This window comes from Oxyura jamaicensis, chromosome 8 (genome assembly GCF_011077185.1).
Source record: "Oxyura jamaicensis isolate SHBP4307 breed ruddy duck chromosome 8, BPBGC_Ojam_1.0, whole genome shotgun sequence".
NCBI classification, from domain to species: Eukaryota; Metazoa; Chordata; class Aves; order Anseriformes; family Anatidae; genus Oxyura; species Oxyura jamaicensis.
Genome location: NC_048900.1, coordinates 26,759,440 through 26,776,383, shown reverse-complemented (window position 1 = coordinate 26,776,383; position 16,944 = coordinate 26,759,440). Strand labels below are relative to the sequence as shown.

At 64.2% G+C, this 16,944-nt stretch overlaps 2 protein-coding genes across 6 annotated transcripts in view; both read right to left on the bottom strand.

The window, feature by feature from the left end:
* Window positions 1–120: 120 nt before the first annotated feature.
* On the bottom strand, window positions 121–1,319 carry TMEM205 (transmembrane protein 205). 2 transcript variants are annotated; one of them, XM_035332964.1, is made up of 3 exons: window positions 1,127–1,319; window positions 891–1,057; window positions 121–662 (listed from the first exon to the last, which is right to left on the bottom strand). In XM_035332964.1, the coding sequence occupies exons 1-3, from the start codon at window positions 1,254–1,256 to the stop codon at window positions 363–365; spliced, it is 597 nt and encodes a 198-aa protein (XP_035188855.1). In that variant the 5' UTR covers window positions 1,257–1,319; the 3' UTR covers window positions 121–362. The 2 variants fall into 2 exon arrangements, with proteins under 2 accessions (XP_035188855.1, XP_035188856.1); XM_035332965.1 differs by having other exon boundaries at window positions 891–1,054; window positions 1,127–1,300.
* A 904-nt stretch (window positions 1,320–2,223) lies between these two features.
* The window catches only part of ACOT11 (acyl-CoA thioesterase 11), a 19,987-nt gene continuing 5,266 nt past the window's right edge, over window positions 2,224–16,944 (bottom strand). For 2 of the 4 annotated variants that reach the window (XM_035332994.1, XM_035332995.1), the window contains exons 2-19: window positions 14,735–14,842; window positions 11,249–11,321; window positions 9,558–9,750; window positions 8,662–8,731; window positions 7,850–7,900; window positions 6,942–7,002; window positions 6,450–6,551; window positions 6,004–6,139; window positions 5,748–5,904; window positions 5,384–5,503; window positions 5,155–5,299; window positions 4,302–4,357; window positions 4,118–4,184; window positions 3,953–4,036; window positions 3,732–3,865; window positions 3,411–3,542; window positions 3,214–3,340; window positions 2,224–3,131 (exon numbers count right to left, since the gene is read on the bottom strand). In XM_035332994.1, coding sequence (XP_035188885.1) covers window positions 2,976–3,131; window positions 3,214–3,340; window positions 3,411–3,542; window positions 3,732–3,865; window positions 3,953–4,036; window positions 4,118–4,184; window positions 4,302–4,357; window positions 5,155–5,299; window positions 5,384–5,503; window positions 5,748–5,904; window positions 6,004–6,139; window positions 6,450–6,551; window positions 6,942–7,002; window positions 7,850–7,900; window positions 8,662–8,731; window positions 9,558–9,750; window positions 11,249–11,321; window positions 14,735–14,842 — 1,972 coding nt within the window. In that variant the 3' untranslated portion in view covers window positions 2,224–2,975. The remainder of the gene's footprint in view (window positions 3,132–3,213; window positions 3,341–3,410; window positions 3,543–3,731; window positions 3,866–3,952; window positions 4,037–4,117; window positions 4,185–4,301; window positions 4,358–5,154; window positions 5,300–5,383; window positions 5,504–5,747; window positions 5,905–6,003; window positions 6,140–6,449; window positions 6,552–6,941; window positions 7,003–7,849; window positions 7,901–8,661; window positions 8,732–9,557; window positions 9,751–11,248; window positions 11,322–14,734; window positions 14,843–16,944) is intronic. The other 2 variants (XM_035332996.1, XM_035332997.1) reach the window with 2 other exon arrangements.

Genomic DNA, 16,944 nt, shown 5'->3' with positions numbered 1-16,944 from the left:
CTTAACTGGTAGTGGCAGCATAGCCTCCTGCGCTTCTCTAGGAGCTTCCACTTTAATTACAATTAATTCTGAATCTCAAATTTCTCTATCCCTAAGCTGCCCTGATAAAACAGTGGCTGCACTTCTCGAAACACCAAGTTCACAGGGCCTCAAAAAGCTCTTCAGCCATAACAGCTTCTGCTTAGGTCACGGAGGGCTTTTCTCTTTCCAGTTCTGGCTTCAGACAGCACGAAATAAAGTAAACAGTCGGGCGTTCTGTTTGGTTATTTCTAAATCGCTGCGCCATGCACGAACACAGTACAGGCATCTCCCAGAATGGCGAAACTCCGAAACTCGGGGTCGCCTCGCAGTGGCAGAGAGGCTCACAAGGCGGAGAGGCGGGCAGCCAGGTAGTACAGGCTGAAGCCGTTGCAGGCGATGCAGCAGAGGTTGCAGAGGGCGGACGCGGCGCCGTAGAGGGCGAGCTGCCGGGCCAGCCGCCCGTAGCTGGGGTCGGAGGCGCGCAGCTGCTGGCAGGACTCGCCGGCGAGCAGCCCGACCTCCTGCCCCAGGCCGCGGCCGCACTCGATGCGGTGCATGTCCGCCGCGATGTCGGAGGTGGCCTGCCCAAACCACTGCGTGTTCAGCGCGGAGAGGGCCACGCAGACGAAGAAGACGATGATCTGCAAGGGGAGCAACGCCCGCTGTGAAACGCGGTGGGTGAAATTTCTCCCCAAACCCTCTGAACAAGGCTCGCAGAAAGCTGGAGGCTAACTTGCTTTAACCAAAGCCACGTGTGGGCCTCGTCACCGTCCGCAGAGCAGCCGCAGCAGAGCGGAATGAAGCGGGCCCCCGCAGGGGCAGGGCTTTGGGCTGCAGCCAGCTCGCCTTTTAAAGCAGGAGGCTACTACCTGGGTAGTTTCTTCCTCGCTGAGCAGCTCGCTGGGGTGGTACATGGCAAAGAGGGTCAGGTTGAGGAACGCGCAGGTGGAGCCGATGTGGAAGTAGTAGGGGCAGAGCTCTCTCTGGATGAAGCCGTAGGTGTGGCGGGGGAGGCGGCTGCGCATCACGAGCCCTGCCGGGGGGGAGAGCAAATGGGTCCCGGGCACAGAGCCGCGGCGAGGAGCGTGTGGGGACCCCGACCTACCTGCCACGAAGGTCACCCAGATCTGCATTCCCCAGAAGGTGGAGAGGAAAAGCAGGTGCAGCAGTTTCACCGCGTTGGAGGGCTCCGCGTTGGTCAGCATCGTGCCCTGGCTGGGGCCGGGTCCCTCCATGTCAGCCAAGCCGCCCCACCTGGGCTGCAAACCCGATCTCCAAACCCTTTATAGGGGAGGTGCGGGGCGCTGCGTCAGCACCCAGGCACTGCCTGGTTTGGGTGGACTTTCAGCAAAGTCCGGCCAAAGCCCGCTCTGACCCCTGGCAGCAAGCAGGGTCAATAAAAGGGGGAAAGATATAAAATACCTGCCCACGCTGCGGGTATTAAGGAGGTACCTTCCCCAGGGAACAGTCCCCGGTGCCCTGCTGGGGGAATCCCACTCTGGCTCCCCTCCAGCACCCCAAAACCTCATGCTGGCACCAGGCGAGGAAGGTGGCAGAGAAGGAGCTACCAGGAGCGTTTGGGGACGACCTGGAAGTGCCACCCCCAGCACCCCAGGCCAAGGCTGACGGCAGCCTCGTAGAGGTAAAAGCGCGATGCTTCAGGAGGAGAGGTGAGTTAAAGTTTAATGTTGTGGCAGAAGCATCGCTCCCTGCTCTTAATCCAGCGGCAGCAATCCCTAGCGATAAGCGGAACGGGTGGCTCGCATCCCGCTGATAAAGGGGCAGGATTGCCCTGAGTTGGGGGAGATAAGAAGTCTCAGTAAAAATTGAATGTCTGGTGCCACATCCAGCTTGAAACACCTTTATCTCGTGTGATAACGGGGCGGGGGGAGGTGGCAGCCTGGCAGAGGCCCCGCAGGGGATGGCCGTGAGCTGGGATATGGCAGCGATAGGGCTGTGAGCATCTGGCCGGTGCCCCCGGGTTTATCTGGGGGCAAAGCACCCTCCTGGGGACTGGGTACAGAGGTGACGGGGGAAGCAACCGGGCACGAGCCCCCCCCAGCCCCATCCCTGTGAGCAGCAGCGTGGAGCAGCCCCGAGTCCATGGCCCCGTGTCCGTGACCTGCTCCCCACGCCCCGCGCTCGATGGCTGGGCAGCGGCGCCGCCACCCCCGAGCAGATGCACAGGTCATTATATATATATTTTTCCCTTTTAATGCATTTTTATTGCTGCCCTTCCACATGTCCCCAAGGCCTTGGTTGGCAGCGGGACTACAGGGCAGCCTGATGGGATCGGGATTTCAGCTCAGCGCAGGCATCCCGTCAGCATCTTGGGTGGAAAACCCGAGTTTTTGGATGTGGGAGAGGCACGGCTCCAGCACGGTGGCAGCCCAGCTTCTGCTTCCAGCTTGCCCAGAGCCAAGATAACCTCAAAACCCCACTGCAGCTGCGAGAACATCCCATTTTCTACCTGATGTGTCCATCGCCCTCTGCTCTGAGCAGGGAGCCAAGGGGCAGCAGGGCCCCAGGGCCGTGTCCTGGCCTGGGATGTGCTGGGGGGCAGTGGCACCTCCGTGTCTGTGCCCACCCCGCTGCCGTGAGAACATTTCCCCATAAAGAAAGAGTTAAAATATATATATATATATCAGTCTGGGGAAGAGTTTGGATCCTACAAAGATTCAAGTAGCATTAATCGAACTAGAAAATCAAGTCCTGTACAGCAGCGTATAAAATTAGAAAGAAAAAGAAAGAAAGGCCAGGTGGGACATGTCAGTGTGAGGGCGACGCGTTCCCGTGAGGCCCCTCCGTCCTCGTCCCTCCGACCTCGCTCGGGCCAAATTCCACGGGGAGGCAGGGCCCGAGCGCCCCGTCCCAGCGCCGAGGTGCCCCGTCCTCCTCGCCAGCCCCCTGTCCGTCCGTCCGTCCGTCGGCAGCCGCCAAGCCCCCCGGGCGGCCTAGAGGTCCCTGAGGGGCGCGATCAGGTCGTCCTTGTTCTTCAGCAGGAACCTCTCGCAGGCCTCAAAGGTGGCGCAGAAGCCGGAGGAGAGCCCCGCCACGTTGGTGGTGACATAGGCGAGGTACCCCGGGGTCGCCTGGTTGTAGTAGGCCACCTGCGGCGTGCGGGAGACGGGGGGTTAGGGCCGGGCACCAGGCCGGGGCCGGGGCGCGCGGGGCAGGGCTGCAGCCGCTCACCTTGCTGGTCTCCTCCGACTCGGGCCACACGCAGAAGCCGGAGCAGAGCGTCTCGCCCCGCGTGAAGCTGGCGCAGGCCGGGTGGGTGGGCAGCGTCACCGAGCGAAAGGCCACCACGTAGGGGTCCCTGGGGAGGAGGGCGGGAGGTGAGATGGGCCACGGGGACGGGGACGGGGACGCTGCCGGCCGCTGCTCACCCTTTGTCGCAGGGTTTCCTCCGGGATGCCAGGATGACGAAATCCTGGGGCTTGTTCTCGTGGCTGAGCGTCTGGCTCACCACGTGGTAGATGGCGTCGTCCTCGTCCACCTGCTGGACCAGCTCGGCGCTCCTGCGGGGCACGAGGGCGCCGGTCACACGTGGAGAAGCGGTGACGGGCTGCGCACCCACAGCCAGTCAAGGGGGGACCCCAGATCCACAGCTCCAAGGGGAGATGCTTGCTCCCAGGGAAGCCCAAAGGGACGTTCAGGACGTGCTTTTAGGAAGGGGTCCCTTCCCCTTCCCGTCCCGCAGCACTCACGCGTAGTGGCTGTCCCACTCGTGCCGGCGCCGCAGGTCGGAGAGCAGGGAGAAGGCCTGGCCGGCAGCGATGCGGACGGACATCTCGATGCGGAAGGACAGGAACTTGTCCTCCTCCAGCGTGTACATCTGCACCTGGGGGGCACAGGGCAGGGCTGGGACGCACCCACGGCATGTCCCCATTTTGGGGGCAGCTCCGAGGGCCAGGGCAGGGGCCGGTACCTTTTCCTTTTCCCTGGCAAGCGCCCAGTTTGCTTTGGCCACCAGCGTCTTCAGCGCGGAGACGTTGTTGTAGCTCAGGTAAACCTGTGGCAGGGCAGCGTGTCAGCGGCTGGGGATGCCCCAGGCAGCACGGGCGGGAGGCGGCGCGGCCCGCAGGCTCCCTACCTTGTTGCTTTGGTCCCAGGGCACGGACAGAGGCACCTCGGTCTGCTTGCAGGACACGACGTATTTCCTGCGGGAGGGGAACAGCTCTTACGGGGGGGCACAAATTGTGCCCGTGCTCCCCAGCGCTGGGGGTGGCATCTCCCCTCTCTCCCCCCCTCCGTCCCCGCTTGCTTTTTCCACTCACCGGTCCAGCCGAATCTTTTTCCTAGCGCTGGCTTCCCTGTACCTCCTCTCTCCATCCTGATCAATGGGCAAAGCACAGCAGGGTAAGGGGAAAGGGGGGTAAAAATGCAGCTTTTGGGGAAAACATTCAGCGGCAAAGGGGTGAACGGTGAAGCCCCATCCTGCCGGAGGTTAACCGAGAACCATTTCGGTGTGTCAGAGGAAGGCCACGGAGCCCACCAGGCAATGTCCCTGCAGCCCCAGCAGCAGGGGGTTGGGAAATCCTGGTACACCCTGCCCCGATGTGGGATGTGCTGGGTTGGTGGAAGCAGGACAGAGAAATCCCGGCTCTAAGGCCCCAAAACCAGGAGTGCCGACACAGCTCAGCCCAGCACAAGGCTGTAGCTGTGCTGCTCACGCTGCGTTTTACCCTGACGCACGGCCGCCTGCTTTGCTGCCGTGTTTGTGTGGCATCCCTTGGAAAATATTTGGATCTGAGCAAATCGTGGATTAGAATGCTTTGAAAGGCGAAAACAACCTGGTGGGTTGTCGTTCTTTCCCTTAGATTACAGGAACGATGAGCTCAAACCTGCAGGCAACGTTCTGTGAAGCCTCGCATGGCCAGCGCGTTTCCCCCTCTGCTCGGGCAGGCCTGCTACGTTATTAGCAGTTACAGGGAGCGATCGATTTAATTCACTGCCGCTGAGCAATCTGATTTCCATCCCAACAAAACACCGTTTGGTTTGCAGCGAGTTGGAGCACACAAAACCGCCGGAGCCTTTCGGGGCTCGGCAGCTGTCTGCCGCTTCCCCAGGGCCCGGAGCCGCCGTGGAGGGGACAAATCTGGGGACAAACTGGGGGGCTTTGGTCCTTACCCCCGGCTGGGGCACGACCATGGGCAGGGTGCGGGGCCGGCCCTCCTTGTCCAGCACCACGAAGGTCATGAAGGCGCTGTTGATGTGTCTTCTGCTGACGGACATCTCCTGGCCGTACGCCTCGGCGCAGACCCCCACCTCCATGCTGGGCAGGGGGCAGAGAAGGGGTGAGGCGTGTGGGGCCACGGGAGGGGGCCTGGGGGGCTCACCTGTCTTTGAAGGCACCCACCTGTTTTTGAAGGCGTTGTTGACGATGGCTTTGAGCACCAGGCGGTCCCCGACCTGCGACGGTCCGCGGAAGTGGAACATCTCGATGGTGCGCAGCGTGGGGTGGGCATGGCACAGCCGGCTGTGGGGTGGGGGTTATCCCATGGGATCCACGCCCCAGGACCCCGTACGACCCCTTCCCAGCACGGCCAGAGTCAGGGGACCCGCACGTGCCATGAGCTCGCCCTTCCCTGCCGTGCTGCACCCCGTGTGCCCACCCCACCTGCGCTGTGCCGGGCCCCATCCCTGCCACCCCGCCAGTTCCCAAGGGTCCCCAGCACCCAGCTGCAGCCCCCCCCCCCCAATTGCCCACCCCCTGCGGGCACCTGGCCGCGATGGTGGCCACGTTCTCCATCCAGGCCATGATCTGCCCGCCGAAGGTGTTGCCCTGGTGGTTGGCGTGCGGGGGCAGCACCAGCTCCACGCTCTCCACCCGCGTCTTCTCGGCCGGCACCACCACGCTGCCATCCCGCGTCTCCAGCTCTGCCGGGGGGGTACCAGGGGGCTCAGCACCACGGCTGGCCCCGCACCCCGCACCCCAATTCCCTCTGCTCCACCCCGGGGAGGGGGGACACACGGTACCGGTCTCGCGGGGGCTGCGGGTGAGGAGATCCTTGAGGGTGTCCTTGTGGACCAGCCGCATGCGGCGGCGCTCGGCGGCGATGCTGTGCTCGATCTTCTCCTCCTCTGTCTGCGGGGCCAGTGGCTTCAGCTTCACCTGGGCACGGAGGATGGATGGGGTGGGTGCCCTGTGCGGGGCAGCACCCCTGCGACATCCCAAGCCAAGCACAGAGGGGCCGGACAAACTCCTGCCAGCATGGCTGGGCTGTGCTGTAGCTGGAGGGGCCAGAGGGAAACGTGGAGGACGTGCCATTGCTGCTGCCTCCAAGGCAGGCGCCCTCCGTGCCACAGCCCCAGCACCCCAACGTGTACCCAAAACCACCGTGGGTATGGGAGCAGCCCCGGGCCCTGCCGCAGAGGTCGGTTCCCTGCTGGCCGGGCGCGGGGGCTGGCTGAGCAGCGCTTACCTTGGTGCCGGGGGGTCCCTGGGCCACGAAGGTGGCGTAAGCCTTGCAGATGCTGCAGTGCTTCCCGCTGCACAGGTCCTCGTAGCTCACCTGGATGCCCACCTGGCAGGGGGCACAGCAGAAGGGACCCTGAGCCACGGGGTGAGCGGCCGGGGGGGCGAGCATGCAGGCACAGCACCGCCGACACGGGGCAGGGGGGGATGCAAAAGCGCCTGTGGGGGCTCCTCACCCCAAATATTCCCCCCCATGGAAGGACGGGCGAGCCTGCATTTAAAGCAGGGCGTGAAGCGCAGAGATTTCCAGGGTGTTTGGGATCCTGAAGCCGAGCAGGGAAGAGGAGGAGCGGTTTGGTGCCCGAGCATCAGAGGGTGCTTATCAAAAAGCTGCGTGGGATGAGGGGCAGAGCTGGAGCCCCGAGGGACGCGCGGGTACGGTGCTCAGGAGGGTGCAGAGGGCAGGCAGGGGGGAGAACAGGGGTTGTGCCGTACGAACCTCCATGCTGGAGTTGAAGGCTCGGTTCACTTTGGCTTTGATGTTAACGACCTGCCCCACGCTGGAAAACACGGAGAGGGGAAGGGGCACAGAGGTGAGTGGAGGCGGACGTCCCACGGATGTACAGCACGCGCCCCAGTGCCGAGCATCTCCCAGCAGAGGTGTGTGAGTGCCCTGTCCTCCTCCTGCCCCTGCTGTCCTCCCATCTGGGGTCACGCACGGGGACCCCCTCGGCTGGCAGCAGCCAGAGCGGCCCCGAAGCCGTGTGCGCCCCGAGCACTCGCGGGGCCAGCAGCGACCGACGCGCTGCGGTGCCGGGAGGAGGCAGAGGGCGTCCAGGGGCGTTGTTTTGCCCTGTCTCGGGCCTGAAACTTCTGCTGGCAGCAAACTGCTGGAGCAACCCTCCCAGCCCTCAGTAGGCTTCAGGGTAAACACAGAAGCAGCTGCAGCCTAACGCACGCCAGGCTGGGACCAAGCAAAGAGCAAATGCAGCTCACTGGCAGCAGCAAGAGGAAAAAGTCTTTGCTAAGCGTATGGCTAGATGGGGAATGCTCCTCGTCCTCTGAAAGAGACCAACGCTGGAAAACCAAGTGGAAGAATGAGCCCTGTTACTGCCTCCACAAGTCTGCACCGTCAAGGGCTCAAAACCAGAAATGGGGAGAGCCTCTCAACCTCTGCCTTCCCCACGCACGACTCCTGGCTTCGAGCGGCCCCAGGGGCAGCCCCAGCCCCCGAAGCTCTGCGAGTTCGCTCTGGCCGGAGCGGACGCCGGCCGCGGCGTGCCCGGGCGTTAGCGGGGTTAGGCCAGCAGCCCCGAGGCCGTGTCAGTGGGGTTAATGCTCCCAACTCACGGCAGCGCTGCGTTATGCCGGCCGCTCCGGCTACTCTAGGGCTGCGAACGTCCGTACCAGACACCGCTCCTCGCGCGCTGCTGCCCGGGGGTGTTTATATACGTCTGGCTGGTGCGGGAAGAAAGAGCAAGATACCGGGCGGTTAGGGACGGAGGCAGGAACACAGGGCAGGGCTGGGGGATGCGCAGCACCCGGCATGCAGCTGGTTAGTGTTTAAGCAACAGACCCGGGCATGGAGGAGGACAAATAACAGAGGCAACCTGCAGCTCCCCAAAGCTCCCTCGGGCTTCACGTGGCCCCACGTTGCATCCCTGCCAGTATAATGCGGTGTTAGGCCGCACCACGGGACATGGGGCCACATCCAGGGTGGCCCCAAGGTCCCTCTGCTGCCTCCTCCCTGCTCGGCACCCTGTCCTGCTCCATCCGTCCTGCACAGCAGCACCCTGCCGTGCCACGTCCCCACACCACGGTGCCGCGGCGGCACACGGTCACGGCACGGGGCAGCTCGTCCTCAGCCGTGCCGGCTGCCAGCAGCGGCTGTGAGGTGACAAAAGTGGGGGGTTAGAGCTGCCTGGGGGTGAGGGTGAGACCCGGAGTGAGTTTCCCAGGTTTGGCTGGGTTCGTGGATGCTTTATCACACCGCTTGCTCACGTCCAGCCCTGCCACTGGGCAGAAGACAGAGGTGCCAAGAACCCGGCACCGTGCGTCTCAGCACAGCACTGGATGTGGCAGCAGGGTGCTCTGCACACCCAGGTGGGAAGCTCTGGGCACGGTGAGGCTCTGCCCAGCCCGGCTCCAGCTCGCCCGACCGCGCTGTGGCATCAGGAGCACGCCCCGGCCACGGGAGTGGGTTAAAGCAGTGCATTTACCTAATCGTGTGCTCAAAATAGATATCGTCCATCGAGGCGGTGACGCACGGGCAGCCGGCGTGTCTCTCGGCTGGGAAGGAAAAACAAACGGCGTCAGCAACCCGCAGCGGCGTGCTTTGCTCCTCTGCCTCGTGTCTGGGGGGGGGGGACGGACACCTCCAAAACCCTGCTCCTGCCTCTGCCCCTTTCCCCGCTGGGATTTGTGAGTATTTTGCCCAGGGTTCGCCCCGCGGGGTGGGCGTGCTGCAGCTCCCAGCCCCATCGCTCTGCCTCGCTGCTGGTTTGGCCCCAGCCGAGGAGATGCGCAGCAGCTGATGGCAGCAGCACAAATATTGTAAAGCCATGGTGCTGGCCCAGCTTGCCCTCAGGACCACAGAACCCCCCCCCCCCGAAACCGCAGAACTGCCCCGCTTTCCTGGCAGCCCACTTTTCCTGCAGCCAGCCCTTGCTGCCCTGGCTCTGGCTGCACCCTGACTACGGAGAGGGAAGTGTCTGGGGGGGGGGGAAGCAGCTGCTGCATTTGATGTGGCCCCACGAAGCCGCGTGCGCTGCAGAGCGAGCCTCCTCCCCCTGCGTCCTGCTCCCGGCCGCTCTCATTACTCAGCTCGCTGGCACCGTGCCCGGCCCGGCTGGCGTCAGCGCCGCCGTGGGCAGCGGGGCAGGGACGGGCACGCTGCCGCCCGCACGCAGCCCCACATCTCCCAGCACCGGGACCCTGCCCTCCGGCCCCGCTCACCCCGCGGGAGGATGCATCCGCCTGTCCCTTCTGCTCTCCATCACCCCGTGCAGCTCCAAGTGTCCTCCATCACAGTTTTCCTCCCCCCGCCCCGGGGTGCCAGGGGCAAGCCGAGCTCTCCAAAACCCACCCGTGGGTTAGAGGCGCCCGGGCACCTTACCCGAGAGGCAGGCGGCCGTGTCGATCCACTTGAGCAGCTGCCCGGCGCTGAGCTCGCCGCGGTGGTTGGTGTGGCAGGGCAGCACCAGCTGGCTCATCTGCACCTCTGTGGGGCTGCGGCCGCCCATGGCCCCCGGCGCCTCCTCACGCTCCCCCGGGTCCCGGCTGCACGGCGGCGGCGGCGAGGTCGAGCCCTGCGGCGGAGGGGCGAGATGCTGGCACGGGGCTGCGGGTCGTTAGCCCGGCCTCGTTAGGAACCGGGCATTCGGGGGGGATGCTGAACCTTGGGAGTGTGACCCTCAAGCCCCGCTGTTTGCCTTTCACATCCCCAAATTTTGGCCGTGCGGGGAGATCTGCCAGCGCAAAGGGCATCTGCTCCAGCGGCACAAATGGGAGAAAACCCCCCCCGGGACCCCGGACGCGTGCAAGCCCCTGCCCGGCGGAGCGGGATGCTTTGGGCACCAGGGACACCCAGCAGCCGATCGCCGGGGAGAAACGGATAAAAATGTTCTGAATGCAACAGGGAGCAGGGCAACCAGGAGGAATTTCACAGACCTCAGCAAAAAGAAGAGGAAAAAAAAAAAAAAGAGCTCTTTGGCTGCTCGGAGCAAGCTTCCAGGCCATTCATCGGCACTGGTGCAGCGCAGGAGCTGACCCGGTCGCTTCCCCCCCCAGAAATCCCCCCCACACCCACCAGGTGGGATCTCACCCCCCCCAGCTCAGCCCCGTGCTGGAGCTGTGTTATCGGGGGAAGGCGCCTTTGTTCGGGGTGGTGGGGGGCCAGGTCTGCTCCCCAGCAGCCTCCGGGCTCGGCCGGCACAGGGCTCGGCACAGGGCTCGGTTTTGGAGAGCCTGGGATGGCCGCGGGGCCGTCAGGGGGGCGGATCAGCCCCGGAGTGGGCTGTGTTACACCGAGGGGGCTGCGTTACACCCAGTGGGCTGTGTTACACAAGGGATGAACTCAGTTAGCCCCGTGAGCAATCGAGGAGACACGAGAGCCGTCTGGGCTTCGTTACACAGCTTCCTTCCTCTTTACGCTCCAACCGCGTCCTCCATTTATAGCCCCTGATGCAAGATCCCAACGGCAGCGGCTCCTTCTCCCCTCGGCTCTCCCCCGCCGCCTTTGTAAACGTCTGGGAGCGAAGCCTTCCCTCCCATCCCGGGCTCGCCTCTCAGAATAGCATTTTTCCGCAGCCGCTCTAGCAGGAGACCTCTGTTTCCATAGCTACTGGTCCAAGACATCCCAGAAACAGCACAAAACCTCGGCTCGGCGGGGACGGCAGCGAAGGCGGCGAGCGAGCCCTACGGGGAGGGCGCCCCGTCCCACGGGGACGTCGGCAGCCCCCGAGCCCCCTCCCCGAGCCCCCCGGGCTGGTTCGCAGCATGCCAGGGCGCCCACCCGGGCAGCACGCAAGGACACGGCTATTTCTGGAAGCCGGCAGGCGCTGGGGTGCCTGCCAGCAAAGAGCTCCAAAGATTTCTGCAGCGAAGTTAGCAGCAAGCCTGGCCGGAGTTTTAGGCAGAAGCCACCATGCCGTGTTATCCCCCCGGCCCCGCACCACAGCTGGGGACACTCCTGGGGTCGGGAGCTGTGGGGTGGGGAGCGGTGGCCACGGGGGGCAGGCAGCGTGCGGGGTGCTCGGCACAGCCACGCCGGGAGCGCCGGGGTTATGGGCACGGCACGCGGGGTACCTGGAGGCCATTGCAACAGAAGCTCAGGATGTCTTCAGGGACTATGCTCCCCTTGACCATTTTTAAAAGACACCTGGAAAGGAGAAGAGCGGGCTGGGGTTAAAGGGAACAGCAAGCCGGGGGCTGGGGGCGCTGCCATAAAGGGGCTCCGGGGGCACCCCCGGCACCACCAGTGCTGGGTGCTGGAGCGCTCTCGGGGGGACGGGACACACAGGGCACGGCTCGGCCACTCTGCATCGCCTGAATTCCCTGTTAGCCAAAGCCCGGGGGCTCAGCCCTGCTGGTGGCTCCCTGCGGGGCTGGAGCAGGGCTCGGCCGGCTGCGGGGCTGTTTGCTCTCGGGGCTGGGCACTTTGTTTGGAAGGAGCCGGCTAAACCCGCGAGTGGGAGCAGAGGAGCAGAGCGGCGTGGGCAGGACGGAGGCTGCTGCCAGCAGCTTGTAAACAGACAAAAGGTGACGAAGGGGCTCAGCACTGGGATCAGCACTGGGATCAGCACAGGGTTTGGCACTGGGTTTGGCACTGGGTTTGGCACTGGGCTTGTCCGTACCGGCTCACCCAGGCACCAGGGACGCTCGCAGGGTGGTCCTGGCCGAACCCACGGCCACCAAGGACGGATGGGGGAAGCTGGAGCCCAGCCTCGGACACAGAATCCGACATCCAGCAAGAGCAGAGAGGGCTCAGCCACCCTCACCCCCCTGGTCTGTCTGTGTAGGGTCTGTCCCTGGCCAGCACGGCGGGGACAAGACACGGGTACACGTTGGGTGCTGGCTGCAGGGTGTCCCCCCCACCCCCTGCGCCCCACACTGACGTCCCTTCCTCTGCAGGCCGCCAGCCCCCCGCCATGCCCCAGCCGGGGGCTGCGGGATTTAAAACCCAAAAGGGCAGAGCCTGGGCTCGCACCTGCCATTCCCCAGGGGTCAGGCCCGGCACTCGCGGGTCTGCTGGAAAGACTCCCGGCTATTTTGGGGCGCTGGACTGAGCCCAGGGGCGGTGCCGGGCCGATCCCGCAGCTGGTGACGCCCCGCTAATACTTTCCGTGTATCTCGCTGCCGCAGTCACAAGACGGCCGAGGTGTCCTTGGCAGCGGGACGGGCTCACGCTGACAGCACGGCAGCACGTGGGATGCTCCCGTCCCCGGCCACACCGCTGCTCCCGGCACAGAGCCCAGGCCACGCCGAGCCCTGCTCCCCACCGAGGGCTCCCGGGGGTGGCTCACTGCAGGCAGAGGCGGTGGCAGTGGCCAGGGGTGGCCCCGACCCGCCCCACGGCCGCGGTGGCCAACGCCGAGAACACCGTGCTCGCCGTGCCTTGGAAACCCAAAGCTGCTCCTGGCCCCGATGGCACCCTTGGTGTCACCTTGCTCGTTCCAGCGTTAGCAGGAAGGGGACCAGAAGATAAAAGAGCCACCTGCTTTGCATCCCCCGGCTGTTTGGGGTGCGCGCCCGCCTTCCCCGTATGGGGAAGCGCTCCTGAGACCCGGAGCCGCTCAGACCGAGGGTATTTATAGGGTGGGAGGTTATTGAAAGTAAGCTTGCAAGTGTCTGTCCTCATTAAAACCTTCCGTCTTACTCAGCTGTCAGATGGGGAAAGCTGTTGAGTGATGCAGCCCCTGGCTCACCATGGCAACGGGATGCATCGCCCCGGCGGCGCTGCTCTTCCTCTGTCACCCCTCGAGTGACCCACTTCTACCAAAAAAATAAAGTTTGCCTTGGAAAAAAAAAAAAAGTAAAAAAGCCTTCCAGTGGAATATTTCTCCTTCCTCCTGCCACGTTCAATTCCTGCGCCGCTGAGGAGGGGGGAGAGGCACAGAGGGACGCGAACGGCCCCACAGATTTGGGGTGTGGGGCTGGGGAGAGGGGGGTGCCAAGTGCTGTGTGTCCACGAAGCCAGTCTGAGTTGAATAGTAGGGAAAAATAGTAGGGAGCAGTTGATAGTAGGGAAAATGGGGATGTTTGTTCGTTTTCCCCTCGCACAGAGGTCCCCAAGTCCTTGAGCCCCCACGTGAGCCACCCCCAAGCAGTCGGGGGATCCCTGGTGCTGGCCCCCTTGGGGCCTGGGCACGTGTTGGACACGTCTGTCCTCCCAGCGGCTCAGAAACGTCTTCCCCAGCTCCTAGCCGAGATGTCCCTCGTCCGCCTTCGCTCTCCCACCTCCCCTCCGTCCCCGCGGTGCGCCCTTACCCGTTCCTGGGAATGCCTAAAGAAAAAAAGTGGGGGGAAGGAAAGTGGCGACACGAGTTCTCGGGGCGGGGGGTGGATTATCGGTGTGTAATTGAACAATATCCATGGTAACGAGGAAATCTGCGCGCGTTAAAAAAAAATTAACCTGACCTACTTAGGGAAATCCTGCCGCCTCGACTGGGCAGCGAGGGCCCCGTGGCGGAGAGGTGAGCTCCCGGCACCCTGCGAGAGCTTTCTTGGGACCGCTCGTCATGCCTTCCCCGGGGGCTTCGTGGAGCAAAGCGAGGCGTCGGGCCAGGAAAGTGCACCCTGAGGGCCACGCACAGTGGGGGCTGCAAGGACGGGGCTGCTTGCTGTAGGTTGTACGTCTGCAGCCCATGGGAAGCCTTCAGTGCTGCCAGAGCAGCTGGGGCCCCTTCATCCTCCTCCTCCTTCTGCTTCACTCCTGGCAGTGTCCGCAGCCCCCAGCCCCATCCCTGCCCGTTCCCAGCCTTGGGGGCAATGGGGCCGCAGCTGCCCCGGCACGGGGCCAAAGTCCCCCGGGTGCTTTGCAGGGGACAAAGGTCCCCAGCAGCACTGCTGCCAGCCCCAGGAGGGAGCAGAGGTGAGCGTGAACCCTTGCGGGTGCCGCCAACACGGCCAGGGACAAAGGGCACACATGGGGGGACACCCGACAGCACTGCCCGGCACGTGGCTGCTGCCCACCTCCCTGCTCCCCACGGCTTCTCTGGGGAGGGGACCACCACGGCCGGGACCACCACGGCCGGGACCACCACGGTTGGGACCATGATGGTTGGGACCACCACGGTTGGGACCACCACGGTCAAGAGCACCACAGTGTCATGCAGCCCTATCCATCCACCCACGCTACCCCAGCCGGCCCCGTAGCAGCCCCGTGCCCACGCTTCCCAAATATCTGCCCCCCTTTGAAGCACAAGGAGTCCGATTTGCCCCCGGTGCCCCCACATCCCTGCCCACACCCCCGGACAGCCCCGGGGCTGTTAGGAGCAGGCGGCTCCGGCTCGTGCAGCGTCTCCCTGCCAGCGTCCCCCTCCCTGTCCCCACGGCACGGCTCGGTGCAAAGCCCCAACACCGGCAGCCTGAAGGGCAAGGGGGCATCCCCCAGGCCAGCGGGGCAAGGAGGGATTTCCCCCCCAGGCCCTCTCCCTGCAGCGCTGGCACTGCGGGCACTGCTCCAACGCCCGCCGTGAAAACTCCTTGGGGTGGCACAGGGCGTCTCGCCCCGCTCGCGTGGCACCGTCCCTCGTGTCCCCGTCACCCCCCCCGGGTCCCCCCTGCCCTCACCTCAGCCAGAAGAAGCTGAGCATTTGCAGAGCGGTGGAGCGGCGTGAGGAGGAAGAGGAAGACGAGGAGGAGGAGAAGGAGGAGGAGGAGAGCAAGGAGGAAGAGGAGAGGCGTCCGGACACCTGCGTGCGGCGCTGGGCTCGGCCAGCAGCCGGGGTGCGGGTGTTGAGGCCAGTTCTGCGCTGCCCTTGGGACGCAGCCAGCGCACACCCCCTGCTTCCTTTTAAATAAGCGCTCAACTTTTCTTAAGGTAGCGCTTCGCAAAGCTCCCCTACCCAGGGCGGTGCCGGGGAGCTCTGTGCTCCGGCACGGGGTGCTGCAGGGCACGGCACCCGTCTCCCCGCGCCCTCCTTCCCCACGGCACCGCGTCCGAGCGGGCACGGGCACGGCACGCACCTGGACGGACTCCTGCCCGCTGGCTTTCCCCCGCAGCCCCCGGAGCTGCTCCAATTTCCTCGGACGCTCACTGGCCCCACTGCATTTGAGGCAGATCTGGCTGGGATCGTAAAAAAAAAAAAGTTTCCCGAAACAAGGGAAGAAAATGCAAATTGCCGTGTCGCCGCGGTAGCCGCGCAGGCTGTGAGCTTTTCGGGAGGTGTTGTTGTGTTTGCCTTTTATTTACATGTTTCGATAAGCGAACCTTTGGCCATCAGCGCACAGGAGTTCGATCAAAGCCCCTCACGGGCACACCCAGCACTGGAAAGGCAGCGGTGAAATAATTAAACAAACTCAGCAGGAAACGAGGCCTCGCTTTCTTTGGTAAATGAAAATCACGAGGCTTCGGAGCGGCCGCCCCGGGGACCGCACGGGTGGTCCCAGCGGGTACCGAGCATCCGGACCTGACGCTGCGGGACGCGGCGGGCCCAGGTTTAGGCTGGAGGTGGGAAATGCTGCAGGGCGCTGCAGACACTGCAGGTGCTCGACCTGTGCTCCCAACAAATGCTTCAAGGCCGGGCTCGGTGTTTTTCCCGTGCAATTAGAGCGGTGCCGTAATTACGGCCTGCAGCCGTCGCACCGCCCGGGTGCGTCCCCACCGTGGCTCCCACCTCCGAGTCCATCACCGCCTGCCCGTCTTTTACGATTCTTCGGTGCGTGACGCTCACGGAGCGGATAATTAGCTAAATGAATTAATTGACATCCATACGTGTAATTAGCAAACGGTTGCGAGCAGCTATTCTCCTTGGGACGACGGAAATTTCTCGGGGACTGGGGTTAAAAGGCTGGGCAGCCCTTCAGAGTAACTAACCAGGGACGGTCCCCGGCTCCGCGAGGCCGGCAGAGGGGCAGGAGCCGCGGTCGGGCTGGGGACGGCGCTGGGGAGGCTGTGGGTGAAGCCGGGGATCCTCAGCCCAGCCCCGTGTCGGGCTGAGCCTGCTCGAGCAACCGGGGCAGCGATTATTAATTACACCCTTAATTACTCCGGAGTAATAATAATAATAAAAAAAGCTGACCTCGCTTCGGTGCTGCCCGGAGCACTTTGAGTGAGGCTGTGGCTGCTTATGCCCTCCCTGCGAGGCCGGCCACGAGGCCTGCCCTGAGGGAGGCGGTGGAGTCCCATTCGGGCCCCACGGGACCAAGCCTGTCCCCGGAGCCATTTGGGGGGCCGGGGGGAGCGCGGCCGGGCGCACCGACGTGCTGCGGCAGGCACCCGCGCTATCGGCGGCGAGATCTTGGGCAGCGCGGCGCCTCATGGCGCGCTTCGCCCTAATGGTTAATTAACGCGCTGGGGCTGTTCCCACGCTTCGCACGGCCCCGGGGGGCAGCGGGGGGAGGCTCCGTTAGCTCTGCCCCCGTCCCCCCGGGGCTCCTGGTGACAACGGGGAGGAGGGAGGGTGGCATGAGGGGTGCCCCCGTGGAATGGCCTTGTTAGAGGAAGGGGGGATAAGGTAGTGGGTGAAGGGGTCAGAGCCCCGCGTCACCCCGCTGTGGTGGGGCTGGTGTTGGGGGGTGATGGGCTGGTGGCTGTGGCAGGGCTGGGGTGGGATGGGGTGATGGGGATGGGGCAGCAAGGTGGGGTGGTGGGAGAGAATTCTAGAATCCTGTAATTAGGGTTGGAAAAGCCAGATCATCTGGTCCAACCGCCCCCTACCACCAATGTCACCCACCGAACCATGTCCCCAAGCACCGCATCCAAGCTCTCCTTGAACACCCCCAGGGATGGTGACACCACCACCTCCCTGGGCAACCCGTCCCGATGCCTGACTGCTTTG